At 41.9% G+C, this 21,675-nt stretch overlaps 2 protein-coding genes, 1 non-coding gene and 1 pseudogene across 8 annotated transcripts; 2 read left to right on the top strand and 2 right to left on the bottom strand.

Annotated features, from left to right (window-relative positions):
- Nucleotides 1-845: 845 nt before the first annotated feature.
- On the top strand, nucleotides 846-3,226 carry LOC103697141 (annotated as a pseudogene).
- A 2,026-nt stretch (nucleotides 3,227-5,252) lies between these two features.
- On the bottom strand, nucleotides 5,253-5,324 carry TRNAD-GUC. Its single transcript has one exon. It is a non-coding gene; the product is annotated as a tRNA-Asp (tRNA).
- Nucleotides 5,325-7,903: 2,579 nt separating this feature from the next.
- LOC103697106 (UPF0161 protein At3g09310) lies at nucleotides 7,904-16,950 on the top strand. 5 transcript variants are annotated; one of them, XM_039132479.1, is made up of 6 exons: nucleotides 12,303-12,593; nucleotides 12,710-12,770; nucleotides 12,865-12,924; nucleotides 13,341-13,481; nucleotides 14,107-14,147; nucleotides 15,567-16,131. In XM_039132479.1, the coding sequence occupies exons 1-5, from the start codon at nucleotides 12,441-12,443 to the stop codon at nucleotides 14,109-14,111; spliced, it is 420 nt and encodes a 139-aa protein (XP_038988407.1). In that variant the 5' UTR covers nucleotides 12,303-12,440; the 3' UTR covers nucleotides 14,112-14,147; nucleotides 15,567-16,131. The 5 variants fall into 5 exon arrangements, 4 of the variants coding, with proteins under 4 accessions (XP_038988405.1, XP_038988407.1, XP_038988404.1 ...); XM_039132476.1 differs by lacking the exon at nucleotides 14,107-14,147 and adding an exon at nucleotides 16,606-16,950 and having other exon boundaries at nucleotides 12,306-12,593; nucleotides 15,567-15,652; XM_039132477.1 differs by lacking the exon at nucleotides 14,107-14,147 and having other exon boundaries at nucleotides 12,302-12,593; nucleotides 13,341-13,510.
- Nucleotides 16,951-17,537: 587 nt separating this feature from the next.
- On the bottom strand, nucleotides 17,538-21,152 carry LOC103697097 (scarecrow-like protein 9). Of its 2 annotated transcripts, none has more exons than XM_008778889.4 (2): nucleotides 18,028-21,152; nucleotides 17,538-17,949 (listed from the first exon to the last, which is right to left on the bottom strand). In XM_008778889.4, the coding sequence occupies exon 1, from the start codon at nucleotides 20,386-20,388 to the stop codon at nucleotides 18,121-18,123; it is 2,268 nt and encodes a 755-aa protein (XP_008777111.2). In that variant the 5' UTR covers nucleotides 20,389-21,152; the 3' UTR covers nucleotides 17,538-17,949; nucleotides 18,028-18,120. The 2 variants fall into 2 exon arrangements, with proteins under 2 accessions (XP_008777111.2, XP_008777105.2); XM_008778883.4 differs by having other exon boundaries at nucleotides 17,538-17,937; nucleotides 18,028-21,148.
- Nucleotides 21,153-21,675: the final 523 nt, after the last annotated feature.

Here is a 21,675-nt window from a genome sequence, read left to right as displayed (position 1 = left end):
GGAATTGGTGGACAATAATTGCTGACTTGTTATGATCGAACCCTTCATGCTCAAGCAATATTGTTCGGGCTGCACTGAACATTTTGTCCCATGTCAATTTTGACTCGAACTGAATTTTCAGCTTGATGTAGTGAATTAGTTTAATTGGCTTAAGAAGAAATGAAAGAAAACCACCGATATATTCTAGAGAGAGAGAGATTATGTGTATGTTGCCAAATTGCCATTGGCTTATTGATGAAGTCGCTCGGGTTTTAGGAGAATGGACAACTAATTTGGGATTAGAGCAAGGGTTCAGAAATAATTTTCTCAGGAGGGACTGCAAGTTAATTTTCACGTTGAGATCCAGGAAAGTCGCCGAGCACTTCACAAAGTTATATCTACATTTTTTACATATACGCCCCTGAATCCTTTTAAAGGAATTCAAACAAAAAAGAAGAAGAACTTAAACTTTACTTGCAAATCCACCCTCTTATAACTAGGAGATTTGTGTATAAATTTTTTGCATCAGTTTGGAGGCAACCGAAAGAGTAGACGATCAATTTACTCTTCGGAGTTCGAACTAACCCCTCTTCAAGTGGAAGACTTGGCCTCTCGCGCAAGACTTTCCTAGTTGTGACTGAAGCCCTGAGGTGTGAAGAAAATCTGAGGATCTCCAAGAAAATCTATTGGATTCCAAAAGGATATCACGGATTTACACTTGGATTCGATTTTGTTGCCCTTGGGAATCCTCCTCAGCAACAGGGTAGATTCCCTCCTCACCCATGCGTTGCACGTGCCGCAAACGTAATCTCCTGGCTCCTGGTCCCGACTGGCCGATACTACCAACGGCTTGCTGCCTATTTAAACACCCCACTCCCCTCTTCTCTCCTCCCCCCTCTCTCTTTCTCTACTCGGTCTCTTCTGAGGCCTCGGCGTTGAGCCTCTGACATCTCGGTCATCAGAATCCGGTATGTTTCTTTCAACGCCATCGTGTTTTTAAGTCGAACCCTTCTTAATGTTTATGGACAAGTTGGCTTCATATTGCATGATTGTACTAACCTATCTCTATTATATGATTTTCTTCAACATATGAGAGGATTTGAAGGCTTTTCGAGTTCATCATGGCCTTTTTGGTTTTGATGATCAGCATATATTACAAGTTGTGCTTTCTTGGTTATAAGCTGTCGAGTCAAATTGCAGTTTATTTTAACAATGTTGCTCCAATTGCAAAAGCTTCCGTCCTTCCAAATGTGTTTGTTTTTGAGTTTTTAAGGTTTAGTGGATCGAAATGGCATGCGAGGACCGATTTCTAAATGACCAGGGGCCCAAGACCGAATGCCTTCTCTTTGGTATGTCCTTGGCTCTGAAATTTTGGTACTAAAGGATCTGAAGAGTGAAACAGGTTTCTCTTCTCTTATCTCCTAATATGTAGATCTTGATGATACTCTATACCCTCTGAGTTCTGGCCTTTCAACTGAGATTCTCAAGAACATTGGAGGTAATAATTGCTGCAGATCCTCATAAGTTGTTGAAGATGATAGATTCCTCTGCTTAAATGGAGGCACAGTAATATGCCATTCTCATTGTTTTTCTGTTCAGATTATTTGGTCCAGAAGCTTGGGATTGAGGAAAGCAAAGTCCCTGATATGTGTAATCTTCTCTACAAGAACTATGGGACAACAATGGCTGGACTAAGGGTATGGCTAGCTGCTTCAGCTCTGTTAATATTTTTCAGTTGAATACCATTTGCGCAAAGAGTTTATTTTAGCCTCCCTTACTGACGCTGTTTTATGGTGTTAATCGCGCAGGCCATTGGCTACACATTTGATTGTGAAGAGTATCACAGGTTCTGATTTTCCTCCTTTTTTTAAGTCATGAATAACTGTACAAATCTGTTAGTTGATAACCTTTTGTTTTGGTGACAACAGTTTTGTTCATGGAAGGCTACCTTATGAAAAGATAAAGCCAGATCCAGTTCTTAGACATCTGTTACTGAGCCTGCCTCTTCGCAAAGTTGTAGGTTTTTTCAACTGGTGAACAGTTAACTGCTGTCTCATTTTATGATTTCTGAAAATGTTGCTGTTTCCTTTGCTTTTGCTACTTGAAACAGATATTCACAAATGCCGACAGGATCCATACTGCTAAAGTGCTAAAGAGGCTTGGATTGGAAGGCTGTTTTGAAGGGATCATATGTTTTGAGACTTTGAATCCATCCATGGAGGCCACTAGAACCAATATATTCGACATCATTGAGTACTCGCTTCAACCTGTTGCTGGTATAGAACTGCCTGAGACTCCAGTTCTATGCAAGCCATCTGAATATGCTATAAAGAAGGCTCTCAAAATCGCCAACATTGACCCTCAGAAAACGGTAAGATAGTTGTTACCCTCTGGCTCTGCAATACTGAAAAGTCTGCTTCATTCTTACGAGAGCAATAACTTCAAATTTACGAGGCAAATTAGTTAAATCTCCTCTCTAGAATCTAGGAAATATATGCTTGTACAAGTTTATAATAAATTATACTAATTCTGCTTGATGGTGCAAATTGGTCTTCAGCTTTTCTTTGATGATAGCGTTCGCAACATCCAGGCAGGCAAACGCATTGGTCTCCACACACTGCTTGTAAGCTCCTCTTATTCAGCTTCAGCAGTAAATTTCTTGGGTTAGTTCACAATTGCTGAGGATCTATTTGAGACTACTTATTTACATTAAAAATAAAAAGAAAAAAGAAAAATTCAGACTGCTTATTTTTTAAAACTCTACCTTCATTCATCTCCCATATAAATATTAACCCATTTTATAATTGGTTAAACCAAATTTCAAATTCGCAATGAAAACTTCATCTAGAGGCTTTACTTTTGTGGTTTCCTTGCCTCCCAAGTAGTTGCCAATGCCTGGTGAGGACTGAAAATCTTCTAATCACAAATTATAACTACGTTACATTGCAGACTTTTTCCTTGCTATTTCTGATCATTTTCACTGAAATTGTGAATCCAGGTGGGTACTTCTCCTAGAGTCAAAGGTGCCGATCATGCATTGGAGAGCATCCACAACATCAGGGAAGCACTGCCAGAGCTCTGGGAGGAGGCTGAGAGGTCAGGAGATGTTCTTTAGGAAAGGTTGGGATTGAGACAACAATGTCTGCTTAATGTCTCATGTATTCATTGACTGCGTAGTGGAGGAAAGGGCATGGGCAAGGGAAAAAAAAGATGTGCAGGATTTTCCTTCCAAATTTCCTATATATATATATATATATATATATATATATATATATATATATATATATATATATATATATATTTCAAAGAATAAGCAATAAGTAGTAAGTATTTAGAAATAAATCTCGTTTTTACTCTTCTCGTTTTCATCTAACTAACTAGTGAGTTAATTGGACTAAAAATGGATTAAAGCCAACACTGGAGTGTGCAACTGGATGTCTGATACTTGATATTCTAACGAGTTTTTTTGTGTTTACCTACAACTGCAATCAAACATGGGAACGAGGTGGCTGAGAGAGTATTCTCCTAGTAAAACAACTTGCAGCGAAGCCTTCCACGAGAACAATTGTCAGAAAGAGGAATAGAGAGAAGCGCATCTAGTTAAGCAATATTCGATGCTCCCGTGATACCAACATGGGAACAGGGCCTCTTTCAGAATAACCTCTGTTCGAACTTCGTGATCAGGATACTGATGCATACGTATTAGATATCTCATTAAATTCTTAAACAAGAAACAATATGCAGACAGCAAATTCATCTCAAACTTCAAAGATGAGTATTCGAATATGTAGAAACCATGGTTCGCTGTAGGAGACTAAACCGGATGATAGAAGGCATACCGTATTATACCGGTTCAATACCGGTACTCAGTACGGATGGCATACCAAAAAAATCTCATTCTAGCACTGTCTTGGCAGATATAGAATGAGAGAAACAAACACGGTCCTCAAGAAGAACCATATATCACAACACCTTTAATCTCTACGGAAATTTATGTTCCAACAGAAATGTTAAAATAAAAAAGCCAGGTCAAAGTCTCCAGTATCTTATCTCCGTTGTTTCATTACCACTTTCCTCTAGGTAGATTTTCCAACTCCACTGTAACTATTTACTCACTTCTTCTGCTCTCCTCTGCATGCTTTGGAAGTAATTTTGTTGTTTAATGAAGAGGGGGAAGTCCCTTACTTCCTCCCATTTACCCTGAAAAAATGTATTTTATGGGTTTTTACCATTTTTTTTAAAAAAATTGGGGCCTTTTTTCACTTTATTATTTACTTCACTGAAGGTGGTCCCATTCTTCCTGGAATATGAATACGCTCAACTCGATTTGAACCACATTTAGTATCTGTTAAATTTGTCGCCCGGTCTCTTCCACTGTACCAATTACTGCCTTGTCTTTAACATCAGATCCTTTGGGGCTGATCCACGAAACACCTACAATTATACATCCGCAGTCCAAAAACAGCAGCATTTTCGAGAAAATAATGCAATAGAGCTCCCATTTATCCCTAGAATCACAACTCCAACACTTATCAAAGCCATTTTGCTTAGACAAGTATCTGTAGCTCCATCAGGCAATGCAGTTTATGGCTTAGTTCGGATCCCTCCACTCTCCAGCTCTTATTTCTACAGAACAAATCCACAAGACACCAATATATCATTATCAGTATTAGTTGTCCTGGCTTGCCCTTCTTTCTCACTTTTTCTTGGGAGAACCCTTCTTGATCACTTTGCTACGCCATTTTTGAATGCAATGGCAAAATTTTACACCCATTATGTAGTGCCAGTTCGCTACCAATAGAAACAATGATTCAATCGTACTTGATAAATATTTTATGCCAATGTAAATGATCTTGTGGTTAGTATATAAGCAAACAAGGATGTGAACCGCCCAAAGGTATTTCATTGTTGTCATGAAGCGGTCATGATCGCTATCTCTAGCTTGACAGTACCTTCTCCCTCCCATTCCTTAGGAAATTTTCATCTCATTCAAGAGTTCACAATTAATCAAATGCAGGAAAGTCCTTAGTCTTAATGTAATAGTTAAGAGGACATATCATGCATGAAGAGCATGCTTCCATTATTGCGATCAATTAAAATCTATCAGCATGCCATGGACTTGGGCGGAAACATTTGTGTTAGATTATACTTGCAGATATTATGCATTATCTTAGATCGGATGGGAAAAAAAAAAAAGAAAAAAAGTGGAGACACCTTTCATTAAAAAAATGATATTGCGGTGCCATTGTTTTTATGAAAAAAAGGGGACTTTTCGCCGTTGCCGGGGATCGAACCCGGGTCACCCGCGTGACAGGCGGGAATACTCACCACTATACTACAACGACTTCGGTGGATTAAATGTAATATATAATAATATATTAATGTTCATGGATTCCTTTATACAAACATACATAGGCTGGATTGGTTTAAAATGATTCGGAAAACCCAACCCAAACCAAATTTTTCTATTCGGAAAATTTCATGTGAGAAGAAGAAATTATCCTGCAACGCTAGTGGCAGCACCCGCCTCATCTGCCTATCCATCAAGTCCCCTTCTTTCCCACCTTCTTTCCTTGAATACCAATCCAATGTGAAGTCTGTCCCATTACTTGCACTGGTATATCTAAGTTAAATAGAAATAGAAGTTGGAGAAAGTGGGTGAGAATGAAGAGAGACAGAGTACATGGGAGTTTTGGAGGTGATGGAACGAAAGGCATCATGGTCGTTTGTTGTCAAAATCTGCCATATCAGTAATTGCAGAAGAAACTCTTATTTAATTTTTGAATCTTAAAGTGGGTTATATGTGAGAGTGCAGACATTAAAACTGAACTATTCTCGGTATACAAAAGTTCTGGAACTAGTATCAAACATGACAAGGCACTCTTACATTCCAACAAATGTCAGTAGTAGAGGGAGCTTTCTTGTTAGGAATGTGCAAGAAAGTAAGTAACTATTCCAGCATTTCAAGTGCTAAGTACTAGTTTAAGCATGTTGCAAGATATCTTACATATGGACCTCCAACAAGTGCTAGTATTAGAGATGATTTCTTCCCTGCTAAGGGATCACATGTAAGAACATTGGCTACAAGTTGATTTCTGCAAAACATGAGCCCTATAGTTTTCCTTCTAACCATTAGAAAAGACATGCAGAGGAGAGGAAGGATGCAAATAGAATGATGATCCAAAACATTTTTCAGGAGAGAGGGCTATACCATGTTCCTTTTTTAACCCTCCAAATAAATCTTCAGAGCTTACTTTCCCCCTCTCCATCCCCTCCTATTGTACTTTCACCTCTAGTTGTGCAATTGTTTCTATGAGATATGTGTGTTACTATAACACTGCCTTCATCTATCATCCAACAGTTATAACATTTCCCTAACATGTCACATGGCACAAGTTAACTGGAGAGACAGATGTTTGTCATATAAAGCGCCACCTCCTAGTGCCATGTGGCATACCAGCTATTCACCAATCGCTGCACCATATGGCATACTGCAGTTTAGCAGTACATCAAAAGAAACACCGTAAGGGTCTGATCTTGTTGTCCCTCTTGAAAATCGTGGAGCCTTTTGTGGTTGTTTTTTTGAGAAGTGACATACGAGGCTTTCTAAGATAATCTTACCATTCTATTAGACCTTGTGTGTTATAATTCTGAAAGTCGAGCACAATCGCCAATATTGCATTGGCTTCAAGGCTAGACTTGATAGAGTACTGTGCAAATAAAACTTTGGCATAAACTTAAGTGGAAATAAGATTCTAAAAATAAGAATTACATTTCATGAAGGCTCATACAGGTGACACCAAGATTGGTACCATCAATCGTATAATTAACAGGAAACAGAATAATAATAGCTTTGATATAAATCACTCAAAGATTTAGCAAAACATGAAATGATACTAAATTTTTAGAAATTATGTAGATGGAGAAAACATTCACAGCCCCAAATGACTGCTATCATTAAAACACAAAACAAGGCACTTCATTAATGGAGTTAGCAGTTTAGTTTCTAGAACTAGGAATGGCTGGGGATATTTTTAGAAACACTTTTAGTAGGGAAGTACTTCAAAAGTGGGTGCAACTTCAAGATTCGAAGAAAATTCCCAAACAGGTGTATTCTCCTAGATATAAAATTCTGGTTACTGAGGTTAGCAGTACATTTTGAGTGCAGTAGTAATTAACTATTAATCCTCATGGTTCATGCCTCCCAATACAACAGCATTTTAAAGGGCATTTTGTATAAGTATCTACCATAACATGTGTCTCAAAATACATCAAAATCATTGGCCCTTACCTACCACTTGCATATAGCAACCATTACTCAAATGGTTCTAGACATGAAAATAGTGCAAAACTACTCTATTAAACAATTCATTCTAATGCCTTTTGGATCTACAGACTAGAATTGCTACCAATGCAGATTAATATGCCAGTAAGCAACAAAATGCACTGCTTCCACATGAGATTTGCAGAATATAACTCAAATTACTAATTGGCTTTGCATAACTATTAGAGATTAGCTGCTCATTTATTTCATAGTAAAACCTACTGTCATTTATAGAAGTCCCTACGTGCATCCACACATTTCCTAATAAAAGGAACAATGAACCTCCACAAAAAGTAGAAAATGTCTTTAGTCAAACTCTTATTTATCAGAGGCTTTTGTGCTTGTTTGATATATACCTCAAAGGCTCAAATAGGATGCAGATGTTGTTTGATATATATACCACCAGCAGACATCTTTAACTCCTATCGATTTTAGTTCTCCACCTCATTTGCCATTCAAATATCTAGTCACCTTTTCGATCCCTTATTCCGAAAATATTGTAAGATTTCAATTGCAGACATAATATCAAATAAATTAAAAGAGTAAGGAAGAAAAAACCAAATATTTTCCATCAAAGCAATAAATTCAAGATTAGAATATCTTCACATGTATGAAACTTGAAAAACTGTTAGACCCAGAGAGACCCATACAATATGATAAAATGCTTACCGCTTTACGTTGTCATTATGGTAAAGATCACAGAGTAAGTAAATAGAACTGGCTCAGCTAATTCTAAGTTTGAATGCTCGGCATATAACCAGCTTGGCTCTAGGGCTAGCCTAATTCTTAGGCAGTCGCCTTAAGGCCCCGGCCCAAAAGAAAGGCCCGCCGCAAAGAGAAAAAGAAGTTGAAATAAAATGAATTCCGGAGAGGGAAGGGGAGGAGGGCCGCTTTTTCGGAAGGGATTCCCGCTGAGAGAGGGTCTGGAGTTGCTGGTCGAGCTACGGAAGCGCTTTCGGAGCCTTCTCCCGATCGATTTCGAACTGGCTTTCTTATTTCTCTGCGACACCACTCGGAGGAGGAGAAATACCACAAGGAGGACCATGGACCACCATAAGGAGGAAGGGCACAAGGAAGGCATCGTCAAAAAGATCAAGGAGAGGATCCACGGCGGAGATGAGCACGACCAAAAGAAAGAGAAAAAGGAGGAGAAGAAGCATGGCGAGGGCCATGACTGCGACACCAGAGTAGCGACAGCGACTAGATCCGCATATTATAAAGTATGATTATTTTTTCTTTTTTTGTGTTCAATTTCAGTACGTCAAAATTACAGACTTTCTTTGATTTGTTTTCTTTTCCTTTTGTTCCCATCTTTTGCAAGATCAGTGGTGAAGTTATTCATTTTTGTTTCTACTTTTCCCTTTTCTCTTGTTTAAGGTTTCATTTGGTGTTATTATGAGTTTTTTTTTTTGAACGGGTAGATAGATCTGTGCATGGCTTAGATGAAGTAATCCACATCTGTTCTAGCATCTTGGAAGTAGCATTGATTACGCTTTGCATCAGTTCATAGTTGGTGGCACTGGCGCTGCTGGCCGACACCTCTGAGTGGATATGGATGAAAACATCTTTCCAAGATATGGGCCGACATCTCTGCTGCCCATGTTTATTGTAATGCTCAGTAGATTTAGTTTTTACTTTCAATTTAAGTACTATGACTGAGTTGTCTACCAACTGTTTGTTATAATGCCCGGTAGATTTATGTTTGTTGTAATACTTCGTAGATTTAGATTTTATTTTTATTTTAAGAACCATGACTGAGTTGTTTGTCATTTGTTTGTTATAATGCCCATTAGATTTATATTTGTTGTAATACCCATCTACGGTGCCGGTGTGGTCAAGGAGTTCCAGAAGTGGATCTATGAGAGCAATGGTGGAGGAGCCAATGTTGTGGTTCCTGGCTACACTAAGGGTGATGGCTTGGGTGCAGAGATCATTGGCACCTTTGTCCTTGTCTACACTGTCTTCTCTGCCACCGATGCTAAGAGGAATGCTAGGGACTCTCATGTGCCTGTAAGTAATTCTTTTTGTAGACATGGGGCTGGCCTTCCTTTTTCTTTGAAGTGTTATCAATTTATCCATGCATTGGCTTTAGCTTAATTTCTAGAATTATTTCATGTATTTCCGCATCCAGTGTTTGATTCTTTCTCAAAATAGTGTTAAAAAGTGGCATTCCTTGTTTTGTTTCCTGGGATTCTGTTGCCTTGGGGCTGTTTCTAATAATCTATAAATTATTTTTAGTTGGATTTCTACCTTAACTTTCAAAAAGTTTTTCTTTCCTCTAATTTTATAGCTCGCTGGTTTTGTTAAACTCTAGAATTTTACATCTGGAGTAATCCTGAGTAAATCAATAGTTTTTGACCCTGCTCACTTTCCAATCGATTATATATATATATATATATATATATATATATATATCCCATGATTTTCTTGGTAGGTCTTTGGTTCTTCATTTTTTATAATCTTGAATTTAAGCTAATAAACTCTGGTGAAATTTGTGCAGATCCTTGCTCTCTTGCACATATTAAATTTTTTTTTATCGTTTTTTTTTTTAAAAAGCCTTTCTTAGTGAGTTCGTCTTATGTCCTTAAATGCATTGGGCCATCTTAATAAAGTAGGAATATTTATGTACCAACATAAAAAGAAGTTTTTAACTATTCATTCACTAAATTAATTATATGCACTTGCACATCTTTGATGCTGCATATTGTGGCTACCCAAGATTAATCATCCTCCTCCTCCTCGGCACCCAAGCCCATAGCACTCGAATACTTAGTACATTTTTGGTCTTGCTTCTTCTAGCTTTTCCTAGAAATTGCTTTTCTTTGAAATAACATTTTCAGAGAGTGTTACCAAATATTAATTTTTCTTAAGAATATATCTCTGTTACCTTAAAATTTGTAAAAGTATTTTAAAAGAAATATCAAACCCTCTCTTAAATAGGTGCCTTATTTTTTTTTTTTTTGGTGAAAACGGCAATTCATATTACTCTAACTTGAGTACATCCAGCCATATCAAAAGAAAGTAAAGATAACAACGGAGTGGGACTATCAGCTGCTGAAGTCCAAAGAAACTCTCCGGAATGCCTAGCTACGTAAGAGGCGACCCAGTCAGCAGCTCTGTTCGCCTCCCGATACACATGTGTAACATGAAAATCACCCATCTCCTGAGCCAACCTCCTAGTCTCACGAATGAGTGGATGACCATCACCGAACCTATCCACACCCTGGATCCAATCGATCACCACCGAAGAATCACCCTCTAGATGCACCCGGGCGGCGCCGAGGATCCTCCTCGCATAAGATAAGCCCTCCCAAGCAGCTCTCAGCTCTGCTCCAACAATAGTAAGCCCTGGGATGCGACGACCACCGGCGGCTATCAGTCTGCCCCTCTCGTCTCTGATCACAAAACCCACACCTCCGGAGACACCATCCACCGAGCAACTACCATCAAAATTCACCTTGAAATGACCAAGGGGTGGGGGTACCCAAGAAACAAGAGCGAACCTAGGCGCTGTAGCAGCGGGAAGGATACCCAGATGTCCCTAGCCATTCCAGAGGTGAACCACGCAGTAGTCGCGACCATCTCCCCTGCATGCAGCATAGCTCGATCCACCACCATCCTCGCGGACCACCTCCTACCCTCAAATAGACCAGCGTTCCTGTCCAGCCATATATGATAAGTCAAGTGTGCCATCATAATACCCGCCTCAACAGAACAAGGCCTCCGCGTAGAAGCTCTCAACACATGCATCAGGTCCTGGGCCGACTCCACTGAAAGGGGTAACATAACAGGAGACCTACTCCATATCTCTCTAGCCCTGGGGCACTGCAGCAAAACATGGTCAATGGTCTCCTCGATACCTGAACACCGCTCACAGCACTGAGAAATCAGCATGCCCCGTCCGGCTAGCATGCCCCTGGTCGGTAAGCATCCCCATGCCACCTTCCAGAAGAAGAGCGCTACCCGCGGGTGACATCGCAGCCGCCATCTCCATCTGCCCTCAATCTGCCTGTCTGACGCCCTGCTCATCAAAGTGTGGAGATCCCTAGCTCGCACCTGCGCCCGACCCGTCGACCACCAGACTAATCTATCTGGCATCTCCTGCAGAGGAATCGGAAGGTCCATTATCGTCACTGCCAACTCCTCTCCAAACACCTCCCGAATCAGTCCCTCCCTCCAGCAGCCCCCCTCTCGGTAAATCAAATCACTAACCCTAAATCCATCAATCCTCACCGAATCCACCAAAGTCGGAATACGGCTGATCGGCTGCTCAGTCACCCACCTATCCTCCAAGACATCTATAGACCGCCCATCACCAATGGCCCATCTCATCTCTGGAAGCACCAGCGCGGCCCTAGCACACATCTCCCTCCACACCGGCGAATGTAATCGGCCTCCGCGCACTCCAGGTATCAGAGCTCCATATTTGTCCCTCATCAACGAGGACCACATGCTATCAGGCTCTAACACAAACCTCGCTGCATGTCGAGCCGCTAAAGCCTCTCTCCTATCCCTCAAAGACAACACCCCAAGCAGTGGTGCCTTATTTGATCACCCCTTTTTTTCAAGAAGAGTCCTCCATGGTGCATGCCCTCCGCATAAGCAGTGGTGTGCTTGACGATGGCACGTACTCGAGACAAACATGAGAAAGTCGAGCGGAGATAATGGGGGGATTGAGCCGGAAGGATGAGAGAGAGAGGTGAAATCCATTTTTTCTAAAAATAATAAAAAATATTTTTTAAAAAAATAGATACAGGATAAAGTACTAATTTATAGTCAGATATTCTAAATCAAATTAAGCATGTCATGTTTGAAGTTCATTCATCGGGCTATGTACATGAAGATGCATGACTTAGAAATGCATGTCATGTGGGAAGATGATCTGTTGCATCCTGCAAATGCCTGCACTTATTGCTGCATGGTCCCATGAACGGCGGATGGCATCAACAAGTGTTAAAAAAAAATAAAAAATAAAAGTTGTGTGGTGAGGGAAGGAAACAATGGCTGCAGCCTGGTGGCCTTTTTTGCCAGATAAAAGGCTTAACCCGGCCCACTCAAAGTGTTCCGTGATAAAATATCCGGCCCAAACCTGGCTGGCTGGACTGGATAACATTCCTCATGACCGTTGTAGCCGCCGATGGCGTTCGCTGTCGTCTTCTCCTCCTCCCAGAGCCCGCTTCCCTCCTTCCGCACTCGCTTCGATCTCGCCAAATCTATCTCCGGACGAAGCAGTGACGCCCTTCGCCTCTCTCCCAGAACCCTGGGCCGCGTTTCCGCTCCTACGTCTCTCGTAATTTGCCAAACCCTAGCTCCCGGTGCTCGAAGCCCACTGCCCTCTCGATCTCGAATCCTTCCGTAATTTCTTCTTTTTCTCTTTTAATCATCTTTCTTTCGAATGAAATGCAGCGAGTTCGATCTTCGGCTGGCGATAGGCCGAAGGACGATTCGGATCAGAAGGGGGTGCAAGGTAGGGTTTTGGTTTGTTCTTCCCTCCTTCTGTCGTATCGTATTCGTTTCCTTTCAGTTTCCCGATTACTTTGTTCGGTTTTGGGGCTTCTCAGATGAGGAGGTTACGGATCTGGGGGTCAGAGCAGCGTTGTCCGTGTTAAAATTTTACAAAAGTAAGTCACGTTTCTTGGTACTGTTATCATAACAAGATGAGGCTTCGTGGTGTTACCGAAGTTTGTTACGGTTCTCGGTATCTATATTGCGGTATCTTTCTTGTAAAGAATGAATTATAGTAATCTCTGGAGTATACGGCAAAATATTTAATCTATACTTAAATGTTGTAAAGTTATTCACATAGTGTATTTCAATGGTTGCAATATGTGGAATGCGAAGAAAAAAACGTTCTACATGTGTTTTGTATTGCCAGAGCATACTAATGTGAGTTAAAGATTTTTCTGATGAGATTTCAGTATCTCTGTCTTAAATATTATATAATTTCTTGACCATGTGTTTTTTTTCCCAAATTCTGGAAAAAGATTATAAGTTATGATCTGTTTTGTCTTCCTAACTTTAGATTATCAATGAATAGGAGAGATATCACCACTGTTGCCACGAAGCTGTCGGTATGTACCGACGTGCAGCGAGTACTCAATGCAGGCATATAAGAAGTATGGTGTTGCAAAGGGTACAATCTTGACAGCTTGGCGTCTCTGCCGTTGCAACCCTCTTGGTATCTTTCTTGGAACGTGACCAAAATTGGTATCTTGTTTAATTGCTTGAGATTGTGTTTTCGTTGATAAGAAGCTATTCTCTAATATTGATAAGTGTAGAAGTTTCAATGTAAATGCAACGTACATACTGTAGATTGAGTGTTGAAGATTTTAAATTAGGTTTATTATTCTTTGTTTATTTATCTTGCCATATTTGTGGCTCTTTACTTCTAAGATGTAAGCATGCTTGCATAGATGCATGTAAATATCTACCAATATCTTGTTTGCTTGTGCTAGAAATCTTTAATGCATTAGATGCTACCGATTCCATTTTGCACCCATTTCCAGTTGGTTTGCACCTTGTCAAGTATTTCAAATATCAAGTAAATGTTTCATTTTACTTCTAAAAATTGCCTTCTGAATTTTTGTTACTGCTATCTGCTCAAGGAGATCCAGTTATCATCGACATGCTAATGTACAAGCATATGTGTATCTTGATGAGTATAGTTCTTTAATTAGTTTCATACAGATTATAAAATAGAGGAGTAAATATGTTTACTTCAAGGGGCGAGGCTCTGCATTCATGCTTTGCTTGATGTTATTCATCAAATTGATTCCAAGGATATTGTTTCTTTAATTGTACAGAGTAAAAGTTTAAACGTGGCATCCACTCATAGATATCAGTAGTAAGTTCTTTTATTCTACTAATCCTCATACTAGATGTTACACAATTTCATCTTACGTCTATTTGTTGTTTGTTTTTTTTTATCTTTCAAGTATTTATAGTTGAACATGTATTTAGGCGAATGCTGCTTTTGTAAATTGATAGTTGGCCGTTACACAGCATGTGATTGAAGAAATGCATTAAATTGTTAGTTAGTGTTTTCCTGGTCATAAGAATAACATGATCTAATATCTTTCTGTTGTTTTTGAGTTCTATTATAGTTTTATACAATTAGAAAAGGATCTTAAGAGATGGTCGTGAGTGGAGATGACCCAAAAACTAGGGAAACAACTATCTAGGCCTTGGGACTAGTGATTAAGTTTCCAGATGCAGAGATTAATTTATTTCATTAGCAGTCTAAACATAGTCATCAACCCTCCCACCCCCAAATATCTTTGTGGCAAGCAGTAAAGTAAGCATTAATAAAATCAAAGTATACTCTAAAAGAAGTCGAAGAGAGAGAAGATCATTTATGTATCATGATATAATGTTTTTCTGTTTTTTTTTTTTACACCCCCCTCCCGCCCTTGCAGAAAAAAAAAAGAAAGAAAAATCCGATGCTCTCAACCCCTAGTCCTTTGTGTGAGTATTGTAGGGAACTTCTTAGGGATGAAACTTGGACCCTGGTTGGGTATTGCCTGCCCGATCCTGTATGATCTTATCCTAGTGTACGAGCATCTACCATGTTGCACTTTCTAATTTCTCCTCTGCCCTCCCCATTATCCTCCTCTGAATATGTTCATGGCCACTTACTGAACTGCTGCCCTCATCCCGACAACAAGAGGTCCTCAGTCCAACTGCAAGCTGCCAATGCCCTGGTAAATCCGAAGAAATATGTTTCGGGCAGATCTAGGGTATTAAGAATTCTTTGGACCTTGTTAGGATATTCATCTTTTTCAAAATGAAAGCCTCTCATTTTTGCTGGTTGCATTTAATCTCTATTCTGAAATGCCCCCAGCTCTCCAACTTTCATTCTAGAGAAATCTCATTTTGACGATGGGTCAAATAGTACTAAATACATCTCATAGACTTTATTTAAATGCTAATTAATTATCATGTCAATACTGAATGTCCAACAACATCGAAAGGAATGTAAAGTTTCTAGTTATGCCATACTAGCATTACGTAAATTGTTCATATGGTTTTTACCATCTAAACGTCTGCGCAATGTGATAAGTCCTCAACTTTATCTCCCAAATTGTTGGGACAAGGGCACAGGGCTTGATGGTTATGCTTATGATATCTCACTTATCTGACAGGTGGATCTTCAGGACAAAAGTTTGGATTGCTATCATTTTTCTACCATTCTCACACAGTTCTAACTATTTTATGTTCAGAAGATATGGCACTCTGTCTAAGCTAGAAATTTGATATGCTGCAGGTGGTCATGGATTTGATCCTCCAAGGTGGTTTGATGAGGGAGAACCATTTGATCAATGATAAATATTTTGTGGTAGTTGACAAAAAGTATGTGTGCATATTGCATCTTCATCAGTGGCATGTAGTCATGGCTCTGCTTGATAATTATTACTTCACTACTTATCTATAACTTGACTCATGCTATTTTACTTGTTGAGGTGTTCACGCACTGTATGCTCCTGATTTTTTTTTACTGGTATGTGTGTTCTGCGATCTTGCTGCTTTTCTTCTTCCATTATAGTTTCAACTGGCAGCTTGCTGGAGATGGTAAGAGGGAGTTATCTCTCCTTTTTATTTTCTTGTGGGAGCAGTAGATGTGATCTTGATCTGAGACCATGGACTACAATTGAAATTACTGATGCACAAAGTTTTGCCATCTCTAGAGCTAGCAACCTCTCTGGCAAGTGATTAATGGCCTCTCTTTCTGCCCCTTTATCTGTTATGTGATTTATTACTGTAAACCCGATCTGGCTGGACCACCAACTGCGATGCACAAATATAAGAACCTCTCTTCATTGTTTTCCTTTGTCTGCAGTTTTCAACATTAAATTTGCTCTCTTTTTGTTGTTATTTTTTGGGTAAGTTGTCACTCATGTTTCATCTATTCGCTGGAGAACATTTGTAAGATTGTGCCGACACAAACCTTTCTCAACTATTTCATGTGCGAACCAAACACATAGAAGATCACTACAATCTTCAGAACGTATTATGTACGCAGAACAAAGTCAGAAGATGAGGCAAGCATTGGCTGTTTTTTTTAATGTAACTTATTGCATTTAATTTTTTTTTAACACTATTTATATTGTCAGGTTTGATTTTGATCACCTATATTATTGGTCCACGTGGCAAATTTATATGATCATACATAATTTTAAACTGTAACTTGGGTTTCAACTATTTCTAAAAAATGTTTGCCCTTGTGTCGTATGTTCCTTATGCCTACTGTTTTACGTCATTCCACGGTGCTGAATTAATTTGACTGAATCATGTTGGGTTATCAGGTGGTTCATCCCCCAAGTATACCACGGTGCTGAATTGATTTAACCACTATGTTGGTGTCTTTTTAATGAAGAAGCTACGGGTATTCTTATGACCGATGGATGAGGCGATTACAATGCGGAGACTTATGAAGAAGGTCAATGAACTACCACTACCACCTAAAAGATTCCTCGCATTTTTTTTCTTCTCTTCTTTTGTCAAACATCAATATATATATGGGATGAAGACGTTGCAGAACTGATATCTAGCTTTTATAACGCTTGTACTAGCGCTGGAACTGTCATGAAATTGTATGTCTCCTGCATGTACTAATGCCAAATTGAAAGCTCCTTGTAGTTTTTTTTTTTTTTTTTTTTTTGCCTATTTTAGTATTACTGGAAAAACTCTTTATGGTATATAATATATGGTGCAGATGATGGCATGGACGCAAGCCACCGCCTGAATTGGACAAGCAAACCACTTTCATGAAATATTGGTATAATGGTGGACGGTCTATTTCGCTAATGGTCTTGCTAATGCTAACGGGATAGTATGTTATACGGCTTATGGGGGCCTTATCCGTTTAATTATTGAGATTTCAGCCTACGAGCGGACTCTCACCAGAAACACTTCCCATCTCCACTGCCCCCGGTGCTCACCGACTGGTTAACGAATCCGTGCGCCATGGAAGGCATGCGCTATCGTATGGTCAACTGGAGTCGCAAAGCAAAGTGGAAAGAGAAAAAGTGGAGATAACTGCCGTCTAGTTTCAAGACTTTCGGATCCATGGCAAATCCACTGGCGTTACTTCGATGCTGCTACGCTCTAGCAGAAGAGAATTATGGAAGGCATGGGTTTTGCATGACAGTATGGTCCCTGCGCCATGCCGCCGCACGGAAACTCTGCATTTAACCAATCAGCACGACCAGTTGTACTAGGATGATCGAAAGTGGAGCGCAAAAAGACCAGCTAGCATGCAGATACGAGTTTTCTAAATACGTATGCTTTTGGGTGGACCAGCTACATGTGCATGTCATTCATTTATGGACAGACGTGCATCCTTACAGTACCCACTCCTAGCACAAAGTTTGGGAGCAGGGTCGACTAGAAAGTGAACAACAACCTGCTTACAATCACAGAGCAACCAGACAGAACTCTGGAACGCTAACTTCATAAAACCATACAAAACCTAACTACAAGATATCAGTGTTAGGAGACCACTCCACAGAGAAGGTTGTGTGAAATGTGAATCCTCGATCGTGTTCTTCCCGTTTCCTACTTCAGGAGCTCCTCAACTTCTGCTCTCACCAGACTCGATCGGCAATCTTGGTTCCGAAAGTCAGAACCCCAGTCGCCTGCGTTAAGACCTTGTAAGACCCAGCGAGTCATGCACAGCAATAGAAAAAACTAGGGAAGAAAAGCTGTCGTGCTATCAAACGAAATACCTTGCCGTCAGTCATCAAGGGCGGTCTTAATTAGGTCCAGGCTAACAGAAGAGGAGTTTCCATTTACAGGTCATATGCTGTGCGGAAATGAAGCTAGGAAGCGTGGTTGGGTTTCCAGGTGGAGAGGGCATAGATGATGCGCCCTTTCCACCCCTGCAGCAGCCATCCACTATCCTCATCGACGACAAAATCCTTATGGTAGCAGGCCTTCACCTTGTCCCTCGCTTTCTTCACAATGTCCGGCTTCAGCGGAAGCTGCGCGAACCCGGCCCGGAGGTTCCTCACCAGCCACTGTTTGTAAGTCTCGGGCCTCTCCACCCTCTCCAAGCCTTCGCACGAGATGACGTTAAGAACCTCCCGCCCGAAGAGGTCCCTTTCGATCAGCTGCCTCTGAGCATCTTCCCGCGGCACATTCGTTTCAAGCATATCAAACAAGGCCGAGAAGTGGAACAGCGCTTCACGGAAGCGTGTGACGAAGAAGGGAGCACCGTAGCAGCCGTTCACGATCCCATGGATGAATACGTCCGGGTTCATCTTCCTTATAGTATTCAGGACCTTGTTTCTCGGGCTGTCCGCCACGACGGTCTCCTCCATGAGATTCCTGAGCCGGTACAGGCAGTTGACAATGAGCACTTCATCTTTATCGATGTTGAGGTCCTCAACTCGGATGGTCTCCCATTTGGCTGCCATTGCATGGTACTCGAAGGGAATGCCGAAGCTCCGGCAGTAATCAGCCAAGCGGCGCCCTGTCTCCTCGATCCGCTCCGTTGGACGGAAGCCCGGCTGGGGCAAGTCAATGCCGGTGATCCGAAGGCTCGGGGGCCCACCAGGCCTGGAAGAAAGGCGCTGGAGAAAGCATGGCCATTGGAAGCCGTAGTAGATGCCGAAGTCCACGATATGCACCCTCGTCGCCTTCTCGGCCACGTCCAAAATGGTCTGGTTGGAGAAGAAATGGGAGATCTTCTTGAAAGGGCATGCGGCCATGAAAAGATGGTACGCCTTCAGGATGTCGGCGGCACAAATCCGCTTCGCCACGAGAGAATTGTAGATCTGGCTCCCCGTACCGGCGAGGCGAGCCTCAAGCCCGTCGGCGAAGTAGTGGGCCAGCCTCTGAGTCGCATCTCCGTGAGGGCCAGAGTGCTGTCTGATCTGCTTCAGTAATTCGCTGGCGTTCCGGCGGTCGTCGGTTGCGACAGCCTGAGCGCAGTGGACGAGGATCGTTCTAAGATCCACAACCTCCTTCTTGGGCTGCCTCTTCCCGCGACCCCTTCCACCCCCGGATCCTCTGGATTGGTTGCTCTGAGGGCTCTTGCCTGCTTCCTTCTCCATCGCAGCTCGAAGCTCCGAACGACCTCTCGTGCACGCCTCGTTCGACAGCAAAATCATGTCGAACATCTCCGTCCGAACGGTCTGCTCGGGGAAGACAGCCGTCTGTTTATTGCTCCTCCTCCCCTCCACCAACTCCAAATCCTCGCTATGAGGATTCTTCCGGCCCCTTGACCCCTGAGACGGATGCTCCCTTTCTTCCTTCTCCGCCTTGACCTCCACCAATTCGTTCTCTCGCTTCGGTTCTTGAGGCAGAGAGAAGCCATTAGCCCCCAGATCAATCACCAACTTATGTTCGCCAGGCAGGAACCTGCGCGCCTCCTCGACTCCCCTCCTAAACTGCTCCCAAGCGGGCTGGCTCTGAGTAAGGAAATCAGGGAGCGCAGCTGTCTTTGGCAGAGAGCCAGCTTCTACGATGTTGCCGACGCTATTTGCGGAGGAAAACGAAGACTGAGAGGAGTAATCAAAAGAAACAGGGTGTGACTGTAGATGCTGATGCTCGAGTGAATCAAAGAGCCAGCTACCGCTGTCTCCCACCACACCGTTACTGCTACTGGAACTCCCGTAGTGGTTATTGGCACCATCATCAGGACTCTCCGGACTACGGTTGGAATGTAGTGGTGGCTGATCAGGAGGAGGAGAGAAATTCTCTGCAAGAATATCATAGAAGGGCTTCTCTGCAGCTAGAAGAGCTGGATGCTCTTGAAACTGCTCGAACTTATCATCCATGTCCTCCTCCATGAGCATCTCGCTAATGTAGTTGAGGACTATGTCGGAGAAAATCTCCGCGTCTTCCGCGGAATCCGCCTCCGCGGATGGAGCCGAAGAGGATGAGGTGGTGGCATCGGTGGTGGGAACGGAGGGCGTCGGAGCAGAGAGGGTTGGATCAAAGGAAAAATTCGGGAGGTCGATGAAGCTGTTCTTATCTACCATGGGTAGCGCTTCTGATTTGAAGCTGGCCGTGGAGAAGAGCTGATCGAATTCGAATCCGCTCGTCCTGGCTCGCAAGTCACGGATGCCCGTACCCATAATCATCGAATTCTAAGATACCCTAAAAGTCTGATCTTTAAAACCTTTCAGAAATCATTACCATTCTAAACTTAACCCACCCCTACTTCAACAACTGGTTCTACGAAATTCTACCAAATATTAGAGAAAATTCAGAAGGCTATGAGGAAGAGCAGTTGCGAACCTATCTTGAATTACTTGTTTTACAAATTCCTACCCGTTGTATCACAGATTACCACCGAGAAAACCCCAAAAGAAAATTAGGAAATCAGAAGGCTGATGAGATGATGACTTCTAAACGCTTACAGCGGATCAAGGATCTCCAGTAAAAAAAAATGGCGCAAAATTTCATGCACTGAAACTGATCACGGAGAAAATTTCATGCGCGACCATATCTTAAACTAATTCGAATGGTTGGACAAAGTGAGACCACGAGATGATCCAACAAAGGATCGCAAGAATAGGAGCAATCAGGATCGAAGGTTTCCAAGAAATACCAATAGAAACAAGGAATCAAAACCACATCCCCCCCCTCCTTGCTCTACGTAATAGGCACCAATTTTTGCAAGAAAAAATAAAAAAGAGAGGAAAAACTAGTATTTCAAGCAACGAAACGCCAGAAATCGATCGAAATGAAGTAGGAAATGACAGAGAACAACGCACCTTAATGACCCTCCAGACGGAAGAAACGAACGGACGGAGGGAAAAAAAAAAAAAGGAGAGAAGAGAACGGGGCTCCGGGGCACCGGTCTTGGGGAGGAACGCCCGAGTCCTTGGCCCGCTTGGCCCTTATAAGAAACCAGGCTTCAAGGCCGGGGTCAATAAAATATTTGTCAAAATCAGCCTCTATTTTGTCACGGAACCTTCGCGGAAGTCGGAACGCGCACCGGGGGAGACCGTCACCGGCAACAGCCGGTGGTTCTACCATTCGCCGGTCACGCGCGCCGCCGGATTGGAGAGCGAGTCCGAGTTTGACGACCGGGAGTCGGCAACGGACCCCATTTCCTCCCCGTTGTCCGGCACTCGCCCACTAGCTTGGCCGCCAAGCTTCTACCCGCCACGTGGCGAAGGTATCGTTTCACCGGTTCGTGGTGCACCCCTTGGCTGACGCGTACCAGTAGGTGGGCCCGGTCCTGTTTTAGACGTGCCAACCTTGTCCACGTAGAGACCAGAGGCGATAAGTACGGAAATTTTTTCTTATTCAAATCATTCATTCAGCCTTAATAAGAACAATATTTAGCTAAGGTAAAAAGATCCATGTTGAATTAGTATGATCCATTTTTTCGTAAAGGAAAGGCATATTGCTCTCAATCG

Source organism: Phoenix dactylifera, chromosome 12 (assembly GCF_009389715.1).
Source record: "Phoenix dactylifera cultivar Barhee BC4 chromosome 12, palm_55x_up_171113_PBpolish2nd_filt_p, whole genome shotgun sequence".
In the NCBI taxonomy this organism is placed as follows: Eukaryota; Viridiplantae; Streptophyta; class Magnoliopsida; order Arecales; family Arecaceae; genus Phoenix; species Phoenix dactylifera.
The sequence above is the reverse complement of the archived record's forward strand: the minus strand, read 5'-3'. Positions and strand labels throughout refer to the sequence as shown.